The following is a 24,085-nucleotide window of genomic DNA, read 5'->3' as shown; positions in this document are numbered from 1 at the left end:
ATACACTCTGTTATATAACTCTGTTACCATGGTAACATATATATGCAGCATTAAACAAATTGAAATATCTGCTGCTAAATGGAAATACAACTATGATATTCCATACTAAATCAAACTGTACTTTGGAAATTAAAGTTTCTCAACCATATCTGACTTAACCAAATCGATCATCAAGTTCTTCCATAAAACTGTGATGATGAACTGAAACAATACACTGTCTTGGAAACATATGTCTATAAAGTGGTGGCAAGGTATGCAAGTTTTCTTGTGAAATATTTCATTAAAATTATACCTGAATCATATACCTACCATTTCTACCCACGTACCACCAACCGGTATAAACCGACCCCTCTGTACAAAGGACTTGATTTTGTCATACATGACTGGGTAGTGCTGCTTCACCCACTCAAACTGTTGTGCCTAGAAAACAGAAACCTTGATATTGTTTTTTATCAAGAGGGAAACAGTCCATGTAAATTGGTAGCTCTGCAGAAATTCACAATAAAGAAGTCTTTTCTATGACTTTGACAACCTTACCTTGGCATTTTTAAAATATAGCAAAATGTATTACACCCGTTAACAAGAGGCTCAAAGGGCCTGTATCCCTCACATAATGGCATTGACTGCTTTAACAATTTCTGCCTTATAGTTAATTCAAGAAGTTTCTTGAGTAATTTAACAATCTAAACCTAAAGTCTGTACATTACATACCTGAGTGATGTAAATCTGACATGACTACAAAGTCTGTACATTACATACCTGAGTGATGTAAATCTGACATGACTACAAAGGTCTGTACATTACATACCTGAGTGATGTAAATCTGACACGACAACAAAGTCTGTACATTACATACCTGAGAGACTGATTAACCATCATTATATCTGTTAATACCTGTGAACACGTGAATGTGAAGTCTGGGTACTGTTCCATCAGCTGTAATGTACATGACCAGCTCCTCGCACACTTCCGTATCGTCTCATCATAGGGCCACAGCCACGCTGAAACAAGATTATGTTCATATCCTTGAATTTGTTAGTGAAACTAAAGTATTGGCATTGAATTATAACTTGACAAATACCAGAGACAAGAGAATATATCACTGAGGATAACGTACCTGTTCAAATTTAGAGGAGTATTCCATAGTATGCCATCACTTAATTAATTACCTGTGTCTATGTGAGCATGTCCCATAGCATGGAGTGTGTGCTGACTAGCTCCATTTCCTTGTTTAAAAAACTCTTCTGCTATTGCATGAGCTCTTGAAAAGGAAATAAAGACAAAATTAGTACGCAAGCATTGTACATGTGCGACAATTTCAGGGTTTTGAAAAAACATTATTTCCATTGATGAAATGTTTTAACCGTTTAATTATATATATAGCTAGCTTGTATCAGGCAAATATGAAATATAAAGTAAAGGTCTTTCCCCTCAGTTATCTACTATTCTACCATGTTTGCTATGCAACGCCAGTTTTGATTGGTTTAAAACCATGTATTATTTTCCAATAATACACGCTTGTGCCAATAATACACGGTCGGGAGTCACAGCTGTAACGATTTTATATATCTAATATTCATCCGTTTTAATAAAGGTTACTATAGCCGAGTGGGCTAATGGGTTAGTCTTTCATTCATTTTTATCACGACGCGAGTTCAAATCCTACGGAGGTCCACCTTTTTTTTTCTTTTTTATTTCTTTTTTTTTTTATCCTTTTTTTTTTAATTTTCAAAATCAATGCCATATGAAAGATGCTCTTGATCGTAGTACTGTATTGCCTGTATATTTCATCAACAAATAATGCAATACTCAAGAAATAAATTACAAGGTTTTCTCTGGGTTTCTTTGCTGTTTTTCTATTAGAAAGAGGTCGATCTAAGAACTAAACACTACATGGTAGAATAGAAATAATCAACTTTGACTCATGTATTGTTGCAGGATATACAACTCGGACTCGGATATTTTGCAATTTTAATTAATAACTCAGGCCTGCGGCCTTCGTTATTAATTTAATTGCAAAATATCCTCGTCCTCATTGTATATCCTGCAATAATACACGAATCATCGTTAATTTTTTCTTAAATAAATCTCATTAAACGAGGAAACATTTCTCTGCTTGCCATACACTCAAAGTTTGAACCAATCTTTCCCATGAAAATGCAAATAACATGTCATATGATTGCAATTCATTTGGAAATGATCACTTATACAGATGCTGGTCTCCTTCAGCAATATGCTGAGCCTGAATGTTCTTGTAATGGATTTACTTTGTGTATACTTTGCCTGCATTTCTCGAGTGTGTTATAAGGTATGACTTATATGTACCTTTGGTAGGTAGAGGGGTCCCTGTGAGGTTTGACTTACCTGTGATAGGTAGAGGGGTCCCTGTGAGGTATGACTTACATGTACCTTTGGTAGGTAGAGGGGTCCTTGTGAGGTATGACTAATACCTGTGGTAGGTAGAGGGGTCCTTGTGAGGTATGACTTACCTGTGGTAGGTAGAGGGGTCCCTGTGAGGTATGACTTACCTGTGGTAGGTAGAGGGGTCCCTGTGAGGTATGACTTACCTGTGGTAGGTAGAGGGGTCCCTGTGAGGTATGACTTACCTGTGGTAGGTAGAGGGGTCCCTGTGAGATATGACTTACCTGTGGTAGGTAGAGGGATCCTCCACATTACAGGTATTGATGAGCTTGTTCACAGTATACAAAGCTTGATAACCTCGCTCTGTGTTTTCTGGTAAATGCTGAGAAATAAATTCAAATTGATATGATCTAGCTAGTACGTTTTGATAATCAATTTATATTTTCTTTATTGATAAAGAACCTTAATGCATATTTACCATCTGGATTAACTACTAATAATTACAAACATTTACTATAATAAGAAAATATAATAATAGAAAATCAGGAATTCCCTGGAAAGCCTAAAAATAGAAAATAAGTAAATCCCTGTTCCATTCAAGCAATGACTTGTTAGATTGTTATGGTAAAAATAACTTTGAGAGGAGTTTAGAAATCTTTCTCTGAACAGAGAAATGACAAATGACTTCAACAATTGTTTTATTTCTGTTGATATATATTGACTTGATAATGTTATATCTACCTTAGCCATATCATGTAACATCTCCACATCTAAGATAAGGTTGTAAATTCTACGGTCAAATATGGCAATTTCTGCCTGAGCCAGGGTGAAGAACCGATTCGAGTCTGGATGTTCTATCATGCCGTTGTTTCCTGCTCCAAATAGACCATTGCAGGCCATCTCTATGTGGATCTTCTGTCTGCGGACATACAATTAAACTGTATAGTGTGAAACCTGTCTATAACGACCTTGATTTCTATCTGAGGTCAAACAACATTATACATTATATATATAGCATGACATCAATAAACTAGTCTCGTCTGGTAGCTGCATAGCTACACACCCTATGTCTGGGGACTTGAAACAATATTGTATGTATGACATATAAAAACCTGTCATACAATGATACCTGTCTATAACGACTTAGATTTCTGTCTGCGAACATACAACAAAATAGTATGACATGACACCGCCATAGAACCTGTCTATACTGGCACCTGTCTAAAATGACCCTGACTAAGGATTTACTATATGATGTGACAACATAAATCCTGTACTTACTGATACCTGTCTATAACGACTCACAAGGTTAGAAGAATGATCATATAACATACAGCTGGTAAAATTGTATTAGAAATCATCATTTTTTTCACGGTAGAAATGACAAACCATTGCAAATATTCATGTGAATCTGACCAAATAAACAAGAACAAAACTGAAATGCAAATGATCAGTGTCATGACAATATCAACAACAATCTCAATGGACAGTGTTAAAATTTATCATCAAGAATTCTCATCTTTATACCTTTCTCATATGATGATGTGCATAATGAAGGACATAAACAACAATGTCATAATTATCAAAATCACCCCCGCTACATACCTGCATTGGTTCTTCCATATTGGACCATTAGCCAAGGGAAATGAATGTCTCTTGTGTTCCCCACTCAAACCCTGTACAAAACAAAAATAAAATAAACTCTTTACTAGTGAGTCTTATTGGTTTATTCATGTTAATTTATTCAAATTACATTATAAAATGTTTCATTACTGTTTATTATATCATATATCACATCTTAACCTCATCTACATGATAATTAACTCCCTTTAATTATTATAAATGTACCGTCCCTTCAGTAAAATGAAGAAAACTTTATTTATATTACAATTGAGAAAGTGGTTACATATTCAGCTTATATAAATATTGATATATATATGCCCATATCGAAATGCACCAGGGATATCTTTCTGTGGGAGGAAACTGGAGTACGAAGAAAAAACCTACATGGACGGACAGGTGACCAACATACAATCAAATCTCAGTTCACTTTATCTGCCCGAACAGATATGCTATACTTCCACACGAGCGTCTCAGTATATTAATTGACCTAGCCAACTGGAGGTCTGTTCTTCCAAACAAGTGTCTCAGTAAATCATTTATCAAGTTAATGGAGAACTGTTTATCTACCTGAAAATGTGAGTCAGCCTTCCACACAAGTATCTGAGTATAAACTAACTTTACTGGGGGTTGGGTTTATCTACCTGAACAGGTGAGCTGTCCTTCCACACGAGCGCCTCTGAGTTAGAATTCCACAGCAGACACACTTCTTGTCCCACCCAGTCCTCAGGCACTACGATGTTCAAACAGAACCAATGTGTTGACCAGCTGAGAACAATAGAGAGGACCAGCATCGCATTAGTATATCAACAAGTATTTGTGCAAACAGTTGGGATATATCACGGCAGAATCTAAAAATTTTAAGAGACATTTCGTTTTAAATGCAACAGAAAGGAGAGAGCAATTCTAGTTAACAAATAATATGAGTTTACAATTAAATCTTCTAAAAGACACTTCTTTAAATGCTACAAAAACAGAAAACAGTTCTAGTTCACAAATAGTATAAATATTTACATAATAATGACATCATATATGACTCAATTTATGAAAATGAACTTTAGAGATCAGTATTAATTATCACATATATACAGGTATTACATATCAAGTGTAGACGCATGAAACATACGTTGGTCCAAATGACTGTCCGATCTTTGTTTCTGTATAAGTTCCTGCTAAAGCTTCCTCTACTGGGATTCTGCCTGGAGCCTCAAAGTGTGAAATTGATGCCAAACTCGCTTTCTTGGGATACAATCTGCAAAGAAGAAGAAAATCAGTTCTTTCAATATATATACATTGTGTATATCTATGTGTTGGTGATCCGAAGATATAGATTTGAATTTCCTGTCGTAGTTGTACTGAGAGAAATATATAATATATGTACAATTCGTATCCATGTATGTAAATACATTGCGATCCAGGCATTCATATCATTTTATAGACGACTTCCACAATGATCATGCCAGGGTATCGGGCTGATCATCACTGTGCCATTGAAACGTTCTTTTTTAAGAACGCTGATGTGGCGCAGCGGTATTAGCTACGGGTATTTCTGGCTTGGCGATTGGGTGCCGTGGATCGTGAGTTTGAGGCCCGGTCAGGGCACGAATCAAAAAGTTGTCTTCCTTCGTCATTTGTGTTGCTAAGTTATATATATATATATACTGTAAAAGTGGAAATATTCGCGGTGTGGAAATTTTCGCTTATTTCGCAATCAGTAAATCTCAGCGAAAATTTCCACATGCAAATATATTAACACATAAAAATACTAAATATAAAAGATACAAGTAAGCGCAAAAATATCTTGACGGCGCGAAAATATCCACACCGCGAAAATATCACATTTACAGTATGTGTTGATCTGATGTTAAAAGAAAGTTCATTCTTCCTAATATTTAAATTTTGTTCAATATTCAGATATGTTTTAACCACAAAAAGAAAACCTACAGAACCAAATTTGGAGCACATACAGTAATACTACTTTTATAATTTTCCCATGCACATTTAATGAACTCTCAGGAAATGATGTTTGATTATACGACAGTTGGAACTGAGAACTAGCTAGCTGTACCAGGCCCTGAAACAGTGTCTGCATTCACTATTACACCTTTCATTTCATCCTTTCAGTGATCGATAATGGCTTTGAAGAGTTGTTGTGACTAATGAATTTAATCAATAATTAGTTGGTTAATCTCTATAATGACTTAGTCATTATAGTCAGAGGTAAAATGATTAGAAAATCAAAAAAATGTATTATTTATTTTGTGATTAATCATGGTTTTGACTATAACATGAAATTTTTTAGGAATTATCGAGAGTTACAGCCAACTTAAAAAAATAATAAATTAACCAAATCACAGAGAAATTTAAATCAAAGAAAACAAAATTTTAAAATATAGCTTGGTGTCTTAAGACATATATCTACAACTTTTCTACGTCCTGGTTAATGTTTATGCAGACGTTCCCTTTCATTTAAGATATTATGATGATCGATCATTAATTTTAAAGTGATTGTCAGCAATAATGGCTTGGTTTTCACTCAAGCTTTGTAGACAAATCAACTGTATCCTGTACCTGCTTCTGAGATTGATGTCAGTGAAGTGATGTTCTGATATGAACTTCTCTGCTCTTTCCAGAGTTGTCCGTTTGTGTTTAATAACAACAGGCTCCATAATGGCTGCTGATCAAGATAACCTACAACATTAACTCATATATATAAATAAACATAATGATCAATGAAGTACAGTTAAGTGTAAGCTAATTAACCTTTACACCCTAGTGCACTTCTAGTGCACTACATTTAAGCTACAGGTAAACTAGTAGTGCACTACGTCCAGTCAGGTGTGACCACAAATCCCCCTATACAGGTAATGGACAGTGCCACTGGACACCTGTGTTAGATACCTGTAGTTGTTAACATATACGAGTGTAGGACAAAAGCCCCCCCGGACATTACCCCCCCCCCCCCCCCCCCCCCCCCCCCGGACATCAGCCCCTCCGGACATTAGCCCCTCCAGACGAAAGCCCCCCCGGACAAAAGCCCCTTCTTTATAAATCTAGCTGATATACTTGATATAAATCTATACTTTTGAAAAACAGATACTCTATATATATATTGTTGTTTTTGTCTCTGAAATTTGGAGAATAATTGTGAGGAAAATGAAGGTCCTTAGTTCAATGTCAGTGTAGCATTATATGTCTGTGGTTATATATATATAAACATCATAATTTTTTTTTTTTAACTTTATATTATTACGTAAGCTAAAAATTTCAGGAAAGCTCTCCATGATGAACAAATTGTTACTCATTAGTCATTACACATAATTTTTGACTTCCTTATATACTGCAAATATTGATAATCAAAGAAATGTCTACAAAAGCAATAAACATTAAATTTTGATCCCTATTTGCAGTGTCTCAAATTATAATATAATAAGTACCTAACCAAACATGTTGTTCTGTGTTGTAATAAGTTTAATTTAGGAATGATTAAAATCAAAGAAACAATGAAGCCATTAATGATATATTTCTTTCCAGGAGAATACAACATCAATGAAAAACCTACCAAACACCTGTGTAACAGCTTATTATTTATGTAACAGCTCAAGTAGTTGTTGTTGGAACCGGTTGTTTACATTGCCGAAGCCACTGATGACATATGTATATGTAGCAATTAAAAGTCATAAAAAAATAAATATCATTTATTTTTATGAAGGGGCTTTTGCCGAAGCCACTGATGACATATGTATATGTAGCAATTAGAAATCAATAAAAAAATTAATATCTTCTTTTTTTTATGAAGGGGCTTTTGTCCACTTTTTGATTAGTGTGAAGGGGCTTTTGTCCTAGGGGCTAATTTTCGGGGGGGGGGGGCAATGTCCGGGGGGGGCTTTTGTCCGTACCTCAACATATACAGACCTGTGTAAATTGACTGCCTTATACATGTATCTGTCATCTTGACTTTACCAGGTATATTTAAATGTTGATAAAATTTTATATAATGTTAACTCAAAATAAAATTGGCTGCAGTTCTTATATGATATATTACACAAGAGGAATAAAAACTCTATCAATTGGATTTGTATTGGGTTTTTTATCATTTTTTAAATTTTTTTAAAGATTTCATTATAGTGTAAAAATAAGGTTTATCTTCCTGATTTCAAAATTTTGATGCTTTTCATTTATTTTTTTAAAATGTTATTGATATACATTTTATATTAACGATTAATTCTATCTTAGGCCTTGTTGACTGCATGTTTGTAGATTTTTTTCTCAATTAGTACACCGTATATGTACATATATTTTAATGTTTATTATTTTATAAGACAAAAATATTCTTAAATTCAATGTATTGTTACTTCACTAATATCTGTTAATTCAATCATGAAATCATTTCATAGTACATAATCAAGAATCAGAAGTTTCGTATATTCTCATTTATGTTCTGTAAGAGACATATCTACACAACAAGTTATATGTGCATGTACCTATGTATAATTGGTATTCTCAGGACTACTCCTACTCTCAGGACCACATGCCTGTTGTCATGGCCACCTGGGCCCCAGGGCCCAAACCCCACCTTACCACTACCTTAAGGACCTCCATAACACCTTACCTATATATATGTATCAGATGAGGATCAGTCTTAAGGTGTGCCTGTTTTAACACCTGGCTATAGCCAAGTCCCCAATTACCCCCCAGGGGTCCATTTATAGCATGCTGTGCCAGACTCCTCTGCCTTATCTACCTGTAATTAGCATCTAACACTACCAATATATAATATCTACCTGTGGATGTTTTTCAAAAATGTATAGGTTTTTTTTTGTGAATCATCAAAAATTATTAATTTTTATTATACATTTTTCTTCACAATAAAGATATTCAATAACTATACTTTACTGTATATGCTGATTTTATTTAATTACAAGAAGAGGCAAAATCCCCATCAGTTATACATTTTAAGGTAAAGAACAATTAATCATTTTCTTAATGCAATAGGAAAAATTTAAATGCTGATCAAAATGTATCCGAAAATTTAGTTTTTAAACAATATTGCAAAAAACATGTTAGTATGAACTGAAAAAAAAACTTTGGCTTAATTATAATTAAGGTCCACATGATCCACATGTGTATATAATATATTTGTTAGCAGGTAACTTTATAGAAGAAAATTATGAAATTACAAATACAAGTGTTGAAGAATTCAAGTGTTGTATGACAAGTAGGCCTACAGCTCCAGATACATGAAGTGTGTTATATCGCTTAAAACTGCTGCCCTCCCCAAGTTTGCCAGTGTATGTATTTCATAACAAAAATGACATTAATTGTTCACTCGGGCCATTATCTCATTCTGTGTTACCTGTAACTGATAGAGACAGTGTAGTTTTATTTAAACAACTAGGTTACTGCACGTTCTGGGTTGAAATTAACATTTCTGGCTATCTGGAGATCTGAATGAAGTCTAGATCTTCTTGTACTTCCTCAAAGCTCATTCAGTTTGGAACAATTTCGAAAATCTGGAAGGGACTCAAAAATACAGGTAAGCACCAACTTGCATTCACACATCAATCTACCACAACCGATGGTTAAAAGGAAAGTGTCAATGGTCCGACCTAATGAGATGACCTGTACTATCCACTTTTAGGAAATACAAATGCCATCATGGAACCCAAGATTACGTTTGAACCTTCAGCTGCAGACAAATCTGGAGGCATAAAAGGGATATGTCACAGTTGACCGACTCTTTTAATTACACAGTTGACCGACTCTTTTAATTAACTCCTAGGGGTCAATTAGTGTCACTGACCATAGCTAATTATGCCCTTTGTCGAGTCTGTATAGTGGACAACGTTTTAGTCAGAATTTGAAGCATCAAATTGATGCACGTCATGTCCAAGGCACTTGAATAATCGGGAGTCTCCAGCCCAATCACTGGGGCACTGAAGACTGCATGGTAAGGCTGTTTGTACAAATAATGTACTTCCCGGCCCGGCCTAAGTTCAGAATATACAAAAATGCAGATCTACACTTCATATGTATACTCTACAAGTCTATGTCTGTGGTACAATGTATTAGCCTATTTATGGTTTTTTTTTCTCTTTATAAATACATACAGATACAGCTCTACACTGCTTACATCCATAAATAACTAATTATATAAACTGACGTCCAGTACAATTCTGTATTGCACTGTGTGCAAGTGTTTACCCACCTCATCTATCTGTATCTCTAGGTACCGTGACACTATGGTAAACTGCTATCAATAAAAGCCACCATCAATGCACCATTACAACAGAGGTAACCTCACGTGTGACGCTACTATCGTTTTAGCCTAGGCTATCTAACTGGTCCTCTGGCACCGTGCGGAAATGGAGCAACAGGACACAAATTGTACATCCGCTTTTGTGAGTTTTCATCACTGGGTTTCTCTAATGATTAAATAGTTTTTCAGTTTGATATTATTGATAACGTCAACGTCATGTTGATTTAGGTAAAGAGAATAAAGTCTCATAACGTGTCATACTGTAGTAATAGAAGTTTCTGTGTAGGTCTATCTTTGGATTTTTAGTCATTCTACTTTCGATTTGTTTTTCAAAATATAGTCCCTATTATGCTAAAATAGTTCATCAACAAATATTATTATTAAATGTATATATTATCTATTTTGTGGAAATTCATATATATTCTAGTGTTTTCGGCTAAATTATGTTACTAAATATAAACAGTGAGTCTTGTAAACTTCCACGCGCATTATTTACCTGGAACTATTTTCAGGTTGCGATTTATATTGATAAAGCAAAAATGACGTTGCTGGGTACACATTTTCCAAGACAAGAAAATGGATAGGCCTGAACGAACCATGGGAGACGGTAAGTACTGATTCACACGTATCATATATTATCTCCAGTGGCATAATTATTTTATATTGTCTAGATATGAAATTCTTAATCGTCTGGTCTGCGGCTATCGAAGTTATTGGATAGTCTTGTACAAGTCCCGAAATGTTAGAACTGACTACAGTACATTTAGAACCTGTCTAAAAATTGTAACCTGTCTAGAGAGACCATCCATATCATGTTACTACAATAATAAAACCTGTTTAGAGAGACCATCAATTATGTTACAACAATAATAAAACCTGTCTTGAGGGACCATCCATTATGTTACTACAATAATAAAACCTGTCTAGAGAGGCCATCAATTATGTTACTACAATAATAGAACCTGTCTTGAGGGACCATCTGTTATGTTATTACAATAATAAAACCTGTCTAAAAAAACCATCTATTATGTTACAACAATAATAAAACATGTTAAGATAGACCATCCATTATGTTACTACAGTAATAAAACCTGTCTAAAGAGACCATTTATTATGTTACTACAGTATTAAACCTGTCTTGAGGGACCATCCATTATGTTACTACAGTAATAAGACCTGTCTAGAGAGACCATCCATTATGTTACGACATTAATAAAACCTGTCTAAAGAAACCATTTATTCTGTTACTTCAATAATAGAACATGTCTTGAGGGACCATCTGTTATATGTTACTACAATAATAAAATCTGCCTTGAGGGACCATCCCTTAGCTATTGTAGCTGCTTGATATACTACACAGTATTAGAACTTGTCATGAAAAGATGTTTTGTTACTTTATTTGAATACTGCACTTGAACTTGAAATTGTTAAAATACATGTATTGATTTGAGCCTTGGGATTAAGATATATATATGGCCTAAGTGATCTCACTTAAAATGACTGCATGATCATGAGACAAGATGGTTTTTTTTCTGTTTGTGTGAATATATTAAAGTGATATATCATTTAAAAGTTATCTTTAAGTGATATATCATTAAGTTTTTTAAGTTGAATCACTTAGTGGTTTAAGTGATAAATTATCAGCCATTCAAACTTTTGAGTGATATATCACCAAGTTGTTTAATTGATATCATTTATACAACCAAGTGATGTCATTAAATGGGAATAAATAGTAAAAGGCGCCTCATATTGATAACCATTGAAACTTGATAAATGTGGTGAATAGTGTCAGCAATATATGCAGAATAGATTAAGAAAAACATATTGTTTAACAAAAAATGTGGCTTGGAACGAAATGACATTGTGTACATTGTTTTTTTTTTTTTTTCCTTTTTATTTTCAGAGACAGATAGTTTGACTGCTGGAGCAGCTTGGCTGCAGATCCTTTTGAACAGACCAGAAAAAGAAATTATCAAAATGATACAGCAAAACCCCCAACTTGTGTCCCAAAAAATATCATTAAGTAAGTAAAATTCCATCTTTGAGTACTGTGTATAAAACTGATATGTACAATCAACTTAAGAATATTGAAGTTGACAATAAACAAATTTTGGCAACAACAATTGTTTCAACCTGATTTACTTCACTACAGTGTGTAGGTATATATAGCCTGAATAAGGAATAAAAAGCTCCAGAAATAATGAAATGTTTTTTCCTGAATATTTCTTATTTGCAAGGTATACTTTATATATGTTGCATGTTATTTGTTTAATCATATCTAGAATTTATAATCGTACTGGAACCGCCTGAATGCTGGTGGCCAGATAGCTCAAGTGGTTAGAGCGTCTGTCTTGAGTTTGCGGTCCTGAGCTGCAAGGTCATTAAATTTTTCCTCTGTTATTAGTCAAACGACTAAGATATGTAATTTTCTTGAAGTGGACTATAGTTTCAGGATTACCTCCCCTTATAGCCATGAGAAGTGGACTATAGTTTCAGGATTACCTCCCCTTATAGCCACGAGAAGTGGACTATAGTTTCAGGATTACCTCCCCTTATAGCCACGACAAGTTGACTATAGTTTCAGGATTACCTCCCCTTATAGCCATGAGAAGTGGACTATAGTTTCAGGATTACCTCCCCTTATAGCCAAAGTGGACTATAGTTTCAGGATTACCTCCCCTTATAGCCATGAGAAGTGGACTATAGTTTCAGGATTACCTCCCCTTATAGCCATGAGAAGTGGACTATAGTTTCAGGATTACCTCCCCTTATAGCCAAAGTGGACTATAGTTTCAGGATTACTTCCCCTTATAGCCATGAGAAGTGGACTATAGTTTCAGGATTACCTCCCCTTATAGCCAAAGTGGACTATAGTTTCAGGATTACCTCCCCTTATAGCCATGAGAAGTGGACTATAGTTTCAGGATTACCTCCCCTTATAGCCAAAGTGGACTATAGTTTCAGGATTACTTCCCCTTATAGCCAAGCAGACAGAAAAATATTATTAGCATTATGACATGCTATTCACCTATTCATCCAGCCCATTCAATGTAATAATGGTTCATATCTACTATTCTAAGCAAGTGATCAAATTATCTTCAGGAAAACAACTTAAACTCTGAAGAGGTACTAATTCATATTATCTGAAAAGGAAGGACCATATTTATTTATAAAATCTGTGTACATTAAACCCTGTAGTCCAAATACATGCATAACATCACAAATTCAATTGTTCATACATTTACCTACACAATTTTTTTTTTTAATTTCTATTAAAAAATATTATGATAATTATAAGTTTTGTGCACCCCATCTGATTTAATTAATCAAACTTGTACTATGTACATTTACTTGTTTTCACAATTTCAGCATGTTTGAGTCCGTTAAATGTAAACGAGAGCCCAGAATGTAACTGTTCCCGTCATCTAGAGACTTTACAAGGACAGGGAAGTCAGAAAACGGAAGAACTCTTAGCGGAGTTTCACATGTCAATACTGCTGGGTGTCTGTCCACATGTTCTGTCCATTCTCCACAACTATGATGAAACATCTTCAGGATCAACAGCCAATAACCCTCAGATCAGAGAAAATATTCATGAACTGATATCTCGGTTGTATAAAAAGCATAAACCTTCTGCTGAAGTCAACATGAACCAGAATCTTACTGATCCCAGTGAATGCTCTGTGAGGTCGTTCATGCTCAAGAGCCTAGTCCCATATTCATGTACAGCCAGCATTTCTGCTATTCACATAGTAACAGCTCTTGGAAAACACCAACTTCTTCGGAAAATTTTGTCAGACAGGGTGACACCAGTTGGCAGTTTATGCTTTCATTTTGAATCTGGATACCACAGTGCTTCTCCATTTCATATCGCTGTATTTCATAGACAGTATAAGGCTATTGATATTCTGGGGAAAAAAATTCCGCAAATGCATATGGCTTGTAACATGGATCAAAATTTTGGTGGAGGAAACATCACCCCATCAATATTGGCAGCACAAATGAGTGATCTGTCTGCTTTGCAGCATCTTTTGAAATACAGAACTCCTAAACATAGTTTGAACTCTGAGACATTGCTTGCTTCTCTTGAAAATCGATCAATGGACTGTGCCGAGTTTCTTGCTAAAAAAAAGCATGCTTGCCTAAGCAGAAGCTTCCTGAGTCAAGAAGTGGCCTGCATCTTTGATTTACAGGAGTCGGATCAAACCCTCAAACTACTTAAAGAATTAATCATGAACCCTGCAGAAAAAAACTTCCTCAAACTTTTAATAGATTATTCTTGCTTCCCTATCGACAGGATTATTTCTTTTAGCGTCCACCTAGGTAAGATGTCAATAGTCATTCAGTGTGTTTCGAAACTGGCTGTAACCATCTGTAGGAAATGTCAATAAATTTGTGTGTAATGTAATAGAATTAACATATATATATAGGCAGCTTCACATTGGGTATACATGTACTTTTATTTTGCTTTTCAAACATCTTTGACTGTATGTCCATGTGTCCAGCCGCAACCTTGTGTTAAGGTTTTAACTGATTTAACTGTATAATGTTTAATGAAAAACATGAAAAATATGAATACCGTTGTAGTATGGTAAAGTGAAGCCAATGGTAAAGTTCATTTTACCATGCTTCAAAATACCATGCCATATCCCGATAGCTATGACTTTATCTTTCTGTGGTCAAGATCTTAAGTTAAGGTTTCAGTTAAGGTTTCAGTTAAAGTTTTGTAATCATCATTCACAAAAGAATTGTTTACATACACTTTGTCTTTGGGGCTGACATTGATGTTGCAGAGTAAAAATATTTTCATTTTCAGCTCACTTGGTCTGCAGGGCAGGTGAGCTTATGCCATAGAACTGTGTCCGGTGTCCTGAATCCATCTGTCAACATTCTCTAAAAATCGCTGCTTAAGTCATGAACATCCTAGCTGATTTTTACAAAATTTGGTCAGAAGCATCCTAGATATTGGTAACGAGGAACCAATTTTGTGTAAATTGTGGGTTTTGCCCCTGTGGGGCCTGCAGAGTGGGGCTCGCCAATAAGGGAAACTAATTCTTTAAAAGCTTTCTTCTTCTGTAGGAATGAACGGATTTTGTCCATATTTGGTCAGAAGCATCCTTGGATGAATGGGAACAAATAGTTATGTATAAATGGTACTGAGTGTGGCCCCTCAGAGGCCTGTAGGGGGTGGCCCAATAGGGTAAATATAGCAAAATTCTTTAAAATCTTTCTTCTGCAGCCATGAACCATCGTTTTGGTGAAGGAGAATCAATTTTGTATAAATATTTGGTTTAAATTGAACAACAAATCAACTGACCAGAAGTGAAGTTTAAAGGTCGTTGTCAGAGTTGTATGTTTTCACTGGTTAACATTTTGTAATGACATTATGAAACAATGTTGGTGAGAAATATACATTGAATCAACTGACCAAATACATAGTGAAGGTTACTCAGTCAGAGATCAAGGTCAAATATTGTATTTTTTCACTTGTAAACATTTTGTTATGATCTTGTGAAGTAAAGTTTGTCAGAACAGTAAGTCAACTTATCAATGGTTAAGGTCACTGGGCCAAAGGCCAAGGGCTAATTTGGTATCTTTTCACTAACAAAAACATTTTATGATAGCATTACAAAAAGAATGTCAACTAACTAAATGTTCAGGTTGAAGGTCAAAGTTAGTGTGTCCAAAGGTTAAAGGCCAAGGTCAAAATTTCTAATTTTCTACTGATGAACATTTTGTCATGACATTATGAATAAAAAGTTGGTCCGAGATTAAACAAGATGTCATCTGACCAAAGATCAATTTCATTGTGTCAGTCTTTAAGGCCATGTGTGTCCTTAAAAGGTTAAGGGCAGAGCTGATCTCTGACATTGTCTCCTGATTAGATTAAATAAAGTGAATATTATACCAGTATATGGAGGTGGAAGGAAACAAGAGTTCCGTCAATGTCAATTGCAATTGCAATTGCTTTTGAAGTCCAAATGTCAAAATATCTCTCAGCGATATGGGCAGATAGCTTCTTGATGATTGTCGGGTGTGTATAGCTACATGACGGCCGGGGCCTTTAAACTGACCTGTCAGTGTTCTAGTTTTCTTTGAATTTTCTTTGAAACCAGAGCACTACATTTATTAAAGGAAAGCTTTGACAGTAATACATGGTTATACATTCTAATCTTGCATGTATCAATATCATAATATATAGTACATTTTGTACTTATACATGCGAGATTAAAATTTATTTTCCATATTTTATAGCATGGTACAGTAAAGTTAGTATTGACTATGTGTAACACATAAGGAAAATCTTTATATACTTTTCCCGCTACCAGCTCTCACTGTTATTGATGTCCTTTGATTGTGCACTATATGCATTACAGGTACAACATTCATAACTTGTTATACGAAGTAAAGATGGGGGGGGGGGGGGGGGGGGCGGCACTGGAATCAGGTTGTCTGTCCGCCGTCCGTCAGTCTGTAGACACAAAGATGTACCAGCTTCTCCTCCTTAACTACTGAATTTCAACGAAACTTTATGGCAATAACCCTTATACATTGTAGATGTGCAATGTTGTAATTTTGTGGTTACCATGCTTACCAAGTCACTATACTTCGTTTTTTGGGTGAGGGGGAATTTTGTCCAGTCAACTCCTCATAAACCTGTGAACTGCTTCAAGTCAAACTACACAGGAGCTAGTGATAGGGACCATGTGTAAATGTGCATGTATGATATTTCTCTACAGAATTTTAGGTTTCCATGGTTACCAGGTTGCAATACCCATATTATTGTGGAAAACTTAATTGTCGAGACAACTCGGACAACTCCTATATAGCTATCAACTGATTTTATTTGAAATACACAGGAATGTTAGGGACCCAAAATGTATACATATGCATGCAGTTTTTTAGCCCACCATCATCAGATGGTGGGCTATTCAAATCGCCCTGCGTCCGTGGTCTGTCGTCCGTCCGTCCGTCCCTCCGTCCGTTAACAATTCTTGTTATCGCTATTTCTCAGAAAGTACTGAAGGGATCTTTCTCAAATTTCATATGTAGGTTCCCCTTGGTGCCTAGTTATGCATATTGCGTTTTGAGACCAATCGGAAAACAACATGGCCGACAGGCAGCCATCTTGGATTTTGACAATTAAAGTTTGTTATCGCTATTTCTGAGAAAGTACTAAAGGGATCTTTCTCAAATTTCATATGAAGGTTCCCCTTGGTGCCTAGTTATGCATATTGCGTTTTGAGACCAATCGGAAAACAACATGGCCGACAGGCAGCCATCTTGGATTTTGACAATTGAAGTTTGTTATCGCTATTTCTGAAAAAGTACCGAAGGGATCTTTCTCAAATTTCATATGTAGGTTCCCCTTGGTGCCTAGTTATGCATATTGCATTTTGAGACCAATCCGAAAACAACATGGCCGACAGGCAGCCATCTTGGATTTTGACAATTGAAGTTTGTTATCGCTATTTCTGAGAAAGTACTGAAGGGATCTTTCTCAAATTTCATATGAAGGTTCCCCTTGGTGCCTAGTTATGCATATTGCGTTTTGAGACCAATCGGAAAACAACATGGCCAACAGGCAGCCATCTTGGATTTTGACAATTGAAGTTTGTTATCGCTATTTCTGAGAAAGTACTGAAGGGATCTTTCTCAAATTTCATATAAAGGTTCCCCTTGGTGCCTAGTTATGCATATTGCGTTTTGAGACCAATCCGAAAACAACATGGCCGACAGGCAGCCATCTTGGATTTTGACAATTGAAGTTTGTTATCGCTATTTCTGAGAAAGTACTGAAGGGATCTTTCTCAAATTTCATATGTAGGTTCCCCTTGGTGCCTAGTTATGCATATTGCGATTTGAGACCAATCGGAAAACAACATGGCCGACAGGCAGCCATCTTGGATTTTGACAATTGAAGTTTGTTATCACTATTTCTGAGAAAGTACTGAATGGATCTTTCTGAAATTTCAGATGTAGGTTTCCCTTGGTGCTTAGTTATGCATATTGCGTTTTGAGACCAATCCGAAAACAACATGGCCGACAGGCAGCCATCTTGGATTTTGACAATTGAAGTTTGTTATCGCTATTCCTGAGAATGTACTGAATGGATCTTTCTGAAATTTCATAAGTAGGTTTCCCTTGGTGCCTAGTTCTGCATATTGCGTTTTGAGACCAATCTGAAAACAACATGGCCGACAGGCAGCCATCTTGGATTTTGACAATTGAAGTTTGTTATCACTATTTCTGAGAAAGGATTTAAGGGATCTTTCTCAAATTTCATATGTAAGTTTCCCTTGGTGCCTAGTTATGCATATTGCGTTTGAGACCAATCTGCAAACAACATGGCCGACAGGAGCCATCTGGATTTTGGACATTGAAGTTTGTTATCACTATTATGGAAAGTATTTTTAGGGATCTTTCTCCAAATTTCATATGAAGTTTCCCTTGGTCTGGATTTTGACAATTGAAATTTGTTATCACTATTTCTGAGAAAGTGTTTAAGGGATCTTTCTCAAATTCATATGTAAGTTTCCCTTGGTGCCTAGTTATGCATATTGCATTTTGAGACCAATCTGAAAATAACATGGCCGACAGGCAGCCATCTTGGATTTTGACAATTGAAGTTTGTTATCGCTATTCCTGAGAATGTACTGAATGGATCTTTCTGAAATTTCATAAGTAGGTTTCCCTTGGTGCCTAGTTATGCATATTGCGTTTTGAGACCAATCTGAAAACAACATGGCCGACAGGCAGCCATCTTGGATTTTGACAATTGAAGTTTGTTATCACTATTTCTGAGAAAGGATTTAAGGGATCTTTCTCAAATTTCATATGTAAGTTTCCCTTGGTGCCTAGTTATGCATATTGCGTTTTGAGACCAATCTGAAAACAACATGGCCGACAGGCAGCCATCTTGGATTTTGACAATTGAAGTTTGTTATCACTATTTCTGAGAAAGTATTTAAGGGATCTTTCTCAAATTTCATATGTAAGTTTCCCTTGGTGCTTAGTTATGCATATTGCATTTTGAGACCAATCTGAAAATAACATGGCCGACAGGCAGCCATCTTGGATTTTGACAATTGAAATTTGTTATCACTATTTCTGAGAAAGTATTTAAGGGATCTTTCTCAAATTTCATATGTAAGTTTCCCTTGGTGCCTAGTTATGCATATTGCATTTTGAGACCAATCTGAAAATAACATGGCCGACAGGCAGCCATCTTGGATTTTGACAATTGAAATTTGTTATCGCTATTTCTGAGAAAGTACTAAAGGGATCTTTCTCAAATTTCATATGGAGGTTCCCCTTGGTGCCTTGTTATGCTTATTGCATTTTGAGATCAATTGGAAAACAATATGGCCGACAGACCGCCATCTTGGATTTTGACAATTGAAGTTTGTTATCTCTATTTCTCAAAGTACTGAATGGATCTTTCTCAAATTTCATAAGTAGGTTCCCCTTGGTCCCTTGTATTGCATTTTTGGACCAGTCTGTCCTGAAAACAACCTGGCAAACAAACAGCCATTATCGTTAAATCTCAAATTTCTTATATAGCTAGGATTCCCTTGTTTGAAAAGTACTGGAGGGATGTCTCAATTTGCACAGATTAGTAAAATAAAGGGAAAAGTAGAGAAAAGATCAATCTGACATGGAACCTATGAAGATCATTCAATGGTGGGCGCCAAGATCCCTCTGGGATCTCTTGTTTCTCAACAAATCTAGGTTACTGTGGTAACCCGTTCACTAAAAACAGGTTTTTGTTGGAAAATCTTCACCAGAGGGGCGGTAAAGGAGCGAGGCGTATGAGTTGGCCATATGGACGACAGTTCTAGTTGTCACTAGGCTTAGTTTTTATACTTTATACCTGAATGTTTGTATTTTAAATTTGTTCTTACTAGTCAATTTTTTTATTCAAGCACGATGTTGTTTTGGTCATCTTTACCCTTTGAATTTTCACTTGAATGGTTTTGGCTGTTGTCTTTTCATAATCCGAGATGCTAAAGTTTAACCTATAGAAAATACATTTCACATTCCCATGAACTTAGGTACATGTACAGTTGAAATATGAAGATGACGAATTGTGCTTCTTAAGGTATTAGAGACAATTTATTATCGTTACGTGTTATAGGGATTATACATTGAGATGTACACTGTACCTTACGGGTGATATTACAGAATCTATCTTGGTTGCGGATGCTGAATATATAAGACCTACACTTTTACAGTTCATTGGCACACTATAGCTAGATCGGATATAACGAGTATGAATTTCTTACTTCAATTTTATGATTTTACTTCAATTATAAAACAAACAAAAAATAGGGTCAGACGGTCCTTTTATACATCGATTTGCTATACTGTTGTTAAAACAATACATACAGTCACATCTATTCGGTGTATTTATTCGCTTCTGTTCTTAATATTTTCAGAAGCTATCGAGACAACGGAATATCTACTTCAATCCACAAAAGCAGCCTCACTGACACGTTCTCCACTTGGTTTTATGCGCCTGCTTACCATGGCAACTTTGCAAAACTCTCCTGGTCTTCTAAGCGTACTGGTCCGCTATGTTGGACCAAAACGTTTGCCCCTGTATACACTCGATTCCTCTCTCTACTGGGCTAAAGTTCTGCAATATGACAAATGTGAAAACATCCTGGCAAAGTTGTTATTAATAAATAAAGGAAATTTTGAAACTGACATTACATCAAAACCTCCATTTCCTGCCATATTCCACGAGTCCATGGAAGTTGTCCAAACTGACCTGCTTGGAACTGTGAGGAGGCTGAATGACATTGGTTATGATATCAATGCCACCACTGGCAAAGGTGAATCATGCTTAAACGCAGCCTCAAGTGAGACATATCTTGCTGCTTCAGTTAAAAAGTATGGGCCACTTGTTAGTCTTCTGCTAGAACTAGGAGCAGACGTATTTGCTACAGGAATGTATAACGTCCCAGATCAAGTGATGCACCCTCCGATGCTGTTACGCCTGCTGTGGGCTAATGTTGATATCTGCGGACCACCACGACATACTGGAGGTACTGTCTCAGGTCCACAGAGCTACACACCTCCAATTATCATGCCAATGGTCAAGTCTCCAATGCAGTTGTTAATCCTACGTACAGCTCACACTATTTGCAAAGACAATATTGACTTTTTGAGGTCCAAATTGGGGAATTATGATGAAGGCAGCACAACAAATGGCGACCTCTCTGACCACCTTAAGGAATACATTGATAGCCCACAGCCACTGCTACGTCTGTGCAGGAATTCCATTCGAAGATCAGCTGGCATTCGTTTACACAAGTTCATGGAAGGTCAAACATTACCAAATAGACTTGTCAATATATTGACGCTGAAAGATGATCTAGAACCGCATTGGCAGGGTAGTGGAGACACATTTTGGAAATCCTTCTAGAATACGTAGGTTACTGATGATTCTTAACTTGCAGCTTTCTTTAAATGTATTACCGTATTTAAGTTAAGGAAGGACTTCTTATATGCGAGTCACTTTTAGCATACATTTTACTAAGTTCTGTAATAATCTATGATTTTTAAAATGGAGACTTTAATAAATGCACCAGGCTTATTTTTGACTGGGTGTTGTCTACAGATAAATAAAGTATATTATATAGTCAAATTAGTAAGGACGGCCTAGCAGAGGGGAATCTCAATGGATCCAGTTATTAAATTGTCTTGTGTGAGCTTAAGAAAAAGGTTAATTTCTTAGATATAACGGCAAAAAGAATTTTCATCCTTTTTAAAGTTATTATTAGACAGTTCTTGATTGGCACAAGGCATTTTAAATGGGGGGAGGAGGATCAAAATGACGATGTGTACTTGAGTGGGAGTCTTTTGGAACCCTAATTTAAATTTTAATCCTTTTTTACAATGTTTAATCAGAGATCTGTAAATATCCACAATTCGTTTTCAGTTATCGATGTCACAGTTAACCATTCTAATGTATAATTATGAAATTTGAATATTTCCTAGAAATCATCAAGCTTTTTTCAACAAATTAATTTTTCTTCTTCTTCCGATGTCATTTATTCATATCTTATTGTCACTGGTTCAGAAAAAAAATAGTTAAGGAAATATGAAATCTATATGTCAAAAATAGTTATTTCATAACTGAGAATTGTTTCATTTCTTTTTCACAGGTAATGAATGCTCCCTCCCGATTTAGGATCTACAATGTGGCAGTTATGTACCTGTATGTTGGTAATAGAGATGATTCTTGGATTCCATGTCAAGGGAATAATTCATCGCAGGAATCCCAGGTTATAATTTGAATTATAACGGAACAAATCAACAATCAAACCAGTACATTTGTAGATCATGTTTGTAAATATTTATTGAATTAACATGAGAACCACTAATACAATATTACATCTATCTTTAGCTCCACTTGCCTGAAGGTTAGCTTACCTTGCAAAAGGGCAGGTGAGCTTATGGCATGGAGCAGCATCTGTTGTCTGACGTCAGTTTCGTTCAGTCCTGAACTTCTGAATGGATTTTGGTTTTTATCATTATTCAAAAATTAAGGAGATCCAATGTTTTATAAACAGAAGTTTCCCCTGCTAAAGGGCCCTTGAGACTAAAGGGGTGGGGAAAATATTGCAACAAAACTTTAAAATCCCTCTTCTTCTTGGCGAATGCCAGGATCGCTTTGGTTCACATATGGTTGGAAACTGTTTCAGGAGAAGCAAGTCAAAAATGAGGAACAAACAATATCTTTGTAGTATAGCTTAATTGAGAGTTTTGCCATGATTACTGAAAGAAATTACATGTAGGTGAGTGATGCAGGCCCTCTAAGCCTCCTGCAAAACCTTGTACCTTAATAAATAGATATGCGAATCGCATTCCAACTCATATTGGTTGTAACAGTGATACTACAGCTGTTTAGTCAATCCTCCCACTTATAAAGATTGATGGGTATATAGTAACTACTTGGTATGATCTCGTTAACCCCTGGACACATAACACCATCAATATCTACACCATAATAAGTTTTAATGGTCATTGGTCAATATTAAAGGTCAAAGATTGCACTTGACCACCATAGCTTTTAAAGTAAAATGATGGTTTTCACGATATCTCATGAACTCCTTATTTGGAACCCCCTCCCCTTACGGTACTTTCGAAAATATGATTACCAAAATATCCCAGTCCACGGGCTAACACATAGACATTGGCAGGCTTATTGTCAGATAAATATGAATAAGACATATTCTGATTGTGCTATCATTCTGTTTATAACTCTGATTTTCTATTGTTAATGAATCTATTACAACAAACGTATCCACTATATACTTACAGGGAACCTATTGGCAAGGCTCCAACTGAGCTTCTGAGTCAGGAAGCGTTTGATATTACAGATGTTCATGATCAGAGGAAGTTGAGCGACGTAACTGAATGTGTCCAGCAGCCAGAACTATTACATATCAGGGATTGCATTGTGATAGCTAGGACTGATATGATGTGTACGCAGGTGTGGTGCTGAATGCACCTTCCGCAGCGTGAGGAGGGGCTGCATTTCTCCTCCTTCTAGGGGGTGTTGGGGTCTCCCCCAGGAGAAAATGTGATTTTCTAAAGGTCTTTGGAGCACTTAACATGTTTTAGAGCCAATTTTCTGGTATAATGAATAAAAGAATAAAAACGCTCACGTTCTTCTGCAATAGTCTCATTTTTTATTCTTTTAGCGTAGCTGCATTTTCCTGCTCTTCTGAGCTTCAAATTGGTCTATCACATTATCCAGATCAATATTGATATGATGTCCTAGTGATTGTGTAGAAGAGCTAATGCTGACATTCTTTATTCTCTCTTATTCTG

General features: G+C 35.9%; 2 protein-coding genes across 4 annotated transcripts in view; one reads left to right on the top strand and one right to left on the bottom strand.

The window, feature by feature from the left end:
* The window catches only part of LOC117327213 (alpha-mannosidase 2C1-like), a 51,327-nt gene extending 40,940 nt beyond the window's left edge, over positions 1–10,387 (bottom strand). Inside the window, exons 1-10 of the mRNA XM_033884078.1 lie at positions 10,190–10,387; positions 6,553–6,672; positions 5,108–5,233; positions 4,626–4,749; positions 3,967–4,037; positions 3,103–3,280; positions 2,646–2,743; positions 1,170–1,261; positions 895–1,001; positions 310–420 (exon numbers count right to left, since the gene is read on the bottom strand). Coding sequence (XP_033739969.1) covers positions 310–420; positions 895–1,001; positions 1,170–1,261; positions 2,646–2,743; positions 3,103–3,280; positions 3,967–4,037; positions 4,626–4,749; positions 5,108–5,233; positions 6,553–6,650 — 1,005 coding nt within the window. The 5' untranslated portion in view covers positions 6,651–6,672; positions 10,190–10,387. The remainder of the gene's footprint in view (positions 1–309; positions 421–894; positions 1,002–1,169; positions 1,262–2,645; positions 2,744–3,102; positions 3,281–3,966; positions 4,038–4,625; positions 4,750–5,107; positions 5,234–6,552; positions 6,673–10,189) is intronic.
* A 351-nt stretch (positions 10,388–10,738) lies between these two features.
* On the top strand, positions 10,739–23,928 carry LOC117327209. 3 transcript variants are annotated; one of them, XM_033884076.1, is made up of 6 exons: positions 10,739–10,847; positions 12,144–12,263; positions 13,610–14,563; positions 20,680–21,570; positions 22,414–22,533; positions 23,573–23,928. In XM_033884076.1, exons 1-5 carry the CDS (start codon positions 10,817–10,819, stop codon positions 22,437–22,439), a joined length of 2,022 nt encoding a protein of 673 aa, XP_033739967.1. In that variant the 5' UTR covers positions 10,739–10,816; the 3' UTR covers positions 22,440–22,533; positions 23,573–23,928. The 3 variants fall into 3 exon arrangements, with proteins under 3 accessions (XP_033739967.1, XP_033739966.1, XP_033739965.1); XM_033884075.1 differs by having other exon boundaries at positions 20,680–21,676; XM_033884074.1 differs by having other exon boundaries at positions 20,680–21,676; positions 22,414–22,593.
* The last annotated feature ends 157 nt before the right edge of the window (positions 23,929–24,085 follow it).

Source organism: Pecten maximus, chromosome 5 (genome assembly GCF_902652985.1).
Source record: "Pecten maximus chromosome 5, xPecMax1.1, whole genome shotgun sequence".
NCBI classification, from domain to species: domain Eukaryota; kingdom Metazoa; phylum Mollusca; class Bivalvia; order Pectinida; family Pectinidae; genus Pecten; species Pecten maximus.
This window is presented reverse-complemented; position numbering and strand designations above follow the sequence as displayed.